Genomic DNA, 1,821 nt, shown 5'->3' with positions numbered 1-1,821 from the left:
CCAAGGTTATCCTTGGTCACCTGGATTGTTCTACCGACCTTACGTAATTCCCCAACTTGACGAGTTTTACATCTCTAGTAAAGTTTAGAATCCACAGATGCAAGGGGCTAGTGATTTTAAATCAGTAACTTTACCACTCAACCATAGGAATCCTGAATCATTTAAACTTTTACTTTTGTATATGATATCAGCAATTATTTATAAAAGGATTATTTTTTTCCGTTTCCGACAGGAAATGTGAGGACATACATTACATACCTGACTTTGTGCAAAACCAGAACCCGAGATCACAGTTATCACGTTTACAAAGTCAACTACATTCGACAATCTTGAAAATGGAAACACTTGCGAAACAACAACAACAACTTAAAATTGAATTAAAGAAGAAGAAGGATATTTGTCTTAATGAAATCCAAGCCTTCAGAATAGATATTAACAAGACTATCGATCAACTTGAGCAAACTACCATTAAAGATTTAGATGATCAGTTCAGTGCGTTAGACCAGAGTTTTGAAAATGAAATGCAGGCCGTTCAGAAAACGCTCGATGATCTGAGAAAACAGAAATTATCTGCAGAGGCTTCTGATGTGAATACATCACAGCAGTTTGTCAGCTTGAAACTCTGTCAAACAGAAATTACAGAAGCAGAAAATCTTATATCTGGTGGATCACTGAGTATAGACAAGAATAGCTTATGTTTTGAAAGGAACTCCGAAATGTTAGCTTTTCTGCAGTCTCTTTATTCACTAGACAAACCTCAGTATCAAATGACTGAACAGAGAGTACTCCCAAGGAGAACGAAGGAATCATTGTATCAAGTGAAAGCCAAATATTCCTTCAATGTTAAGCTGCCGAAAGACCAAAAGACATGTAGCATATCGTCAATGTGCTTGCTTGACTCTGGTTATCTACTTGTAACCGATAATAGAAACAAAGTACTAAAACTAGTAGATGGTGTAAAGAAGAAGATTAGAAACTCAGTTGAGATGCCTGATGCATCAAATTCAGTCGATACAATAAATGCTGAGGAAGCCATTGTCTGCCTGAAGAATAATAGTTTGCAGTTTGTGTCTACTCGAGATAAGCTTATGCTAACCCGTAGGTTAAAGACAGATCATTGTTGTTTAGGTGTCTGTGTCATTGCCAGTTACATATTTGTTACTGATGGCAGGGACAGGAACATTTTTAAATATGACATAAAAGGAACACTTCTGAAAAAAAATTCTGGTAATGAAATATTTTTCTGGAATCGTTATATTTTAGGAACTAAAGACGAGAATGCGATATATGTGACTGATGATAACAACGGATTGATAAAAATGGACTTGGAGGGTAATATTATCTGGAACCTTTCGGGAGAAGGTTTGAAAAATGCGTTTGGCTTATGTTCAGATGGGCTTGGCAACGTGTTTGTTGCCGATAGTGCATCACACACTGTCGTACAAGTAACATCTGATGGAAAGTGCCTTGGCGATGTAGTAGCAGAACCTAGCCGTGTTTACAAACCATATGGAGTGTGCTTTAACAGTAAGGCATCGAAATTGTTTGTGTCTGGAAACTGTTGTAACGACATTTATGTGTATTCTCTGGAATAGATGTATAGGCTGGTGTCAAATGTGTTTAGAAGACATCTGTTTATAATGGTTTGAGTTTTTGAAAAATTGAAATTTAGTCTTTACGTACTTTATTTCCAGTCTATGTAATAAAGTGTTTGATCATTTTGGTAAACGAAAAACGTACTAGGTTGATTTAAATGAAGACACACATAACGCCAGATATAAAGCATGTAAAACTGTTGGACTCTACAATTAGGTTCACAGG

At 36.2% G+C, this 1,821-nt stretch overlaps 1 protein-coding gene across 1 annotated transcript; it reads left to right on the top strand.

Annotated features, from left to right (window-relative positions):
• Positions 1-335: 335 nt before the first annotated feature.
• LOC128552184 (E3 ubiquitin-protein ligase TRIM56-like) lies at positions 336-1,595 on the top strand. Its single transcript, XM_053533211.1, has one exon. The coding sequence runs from the start codon at positions 336-338 to the stop codon at positions 1,593-1,595; it is 1,260 nt and encodes a 419-aa protein (XP_053389186.1).
• The last annotated feature ends 226 nt before the right edge of the window (positions 1,596-1,821 follow it).

This window comes from Mercenaria mercenaria, unplaced genomic scaffold (genome assembly GCF_021730395.1).
Source record: "Mercenaria mercenaria strain notata unplaced genomic scaffold, MADL_Memer_1 contig_2121, whole genome shotgun sequence".
Taxonomy (NCBI): domain Eukaryota; kingdom Metazoa; phylum Mollusca; class Bivalvia; order Venerida; family Veneridae; genus Mercenaria; species Mercenaria mercenaria.
Note: the sequence above shows the minus strand (reverse complement) of the source record. Positions and strands in the feature narration are given on the sequence as shown.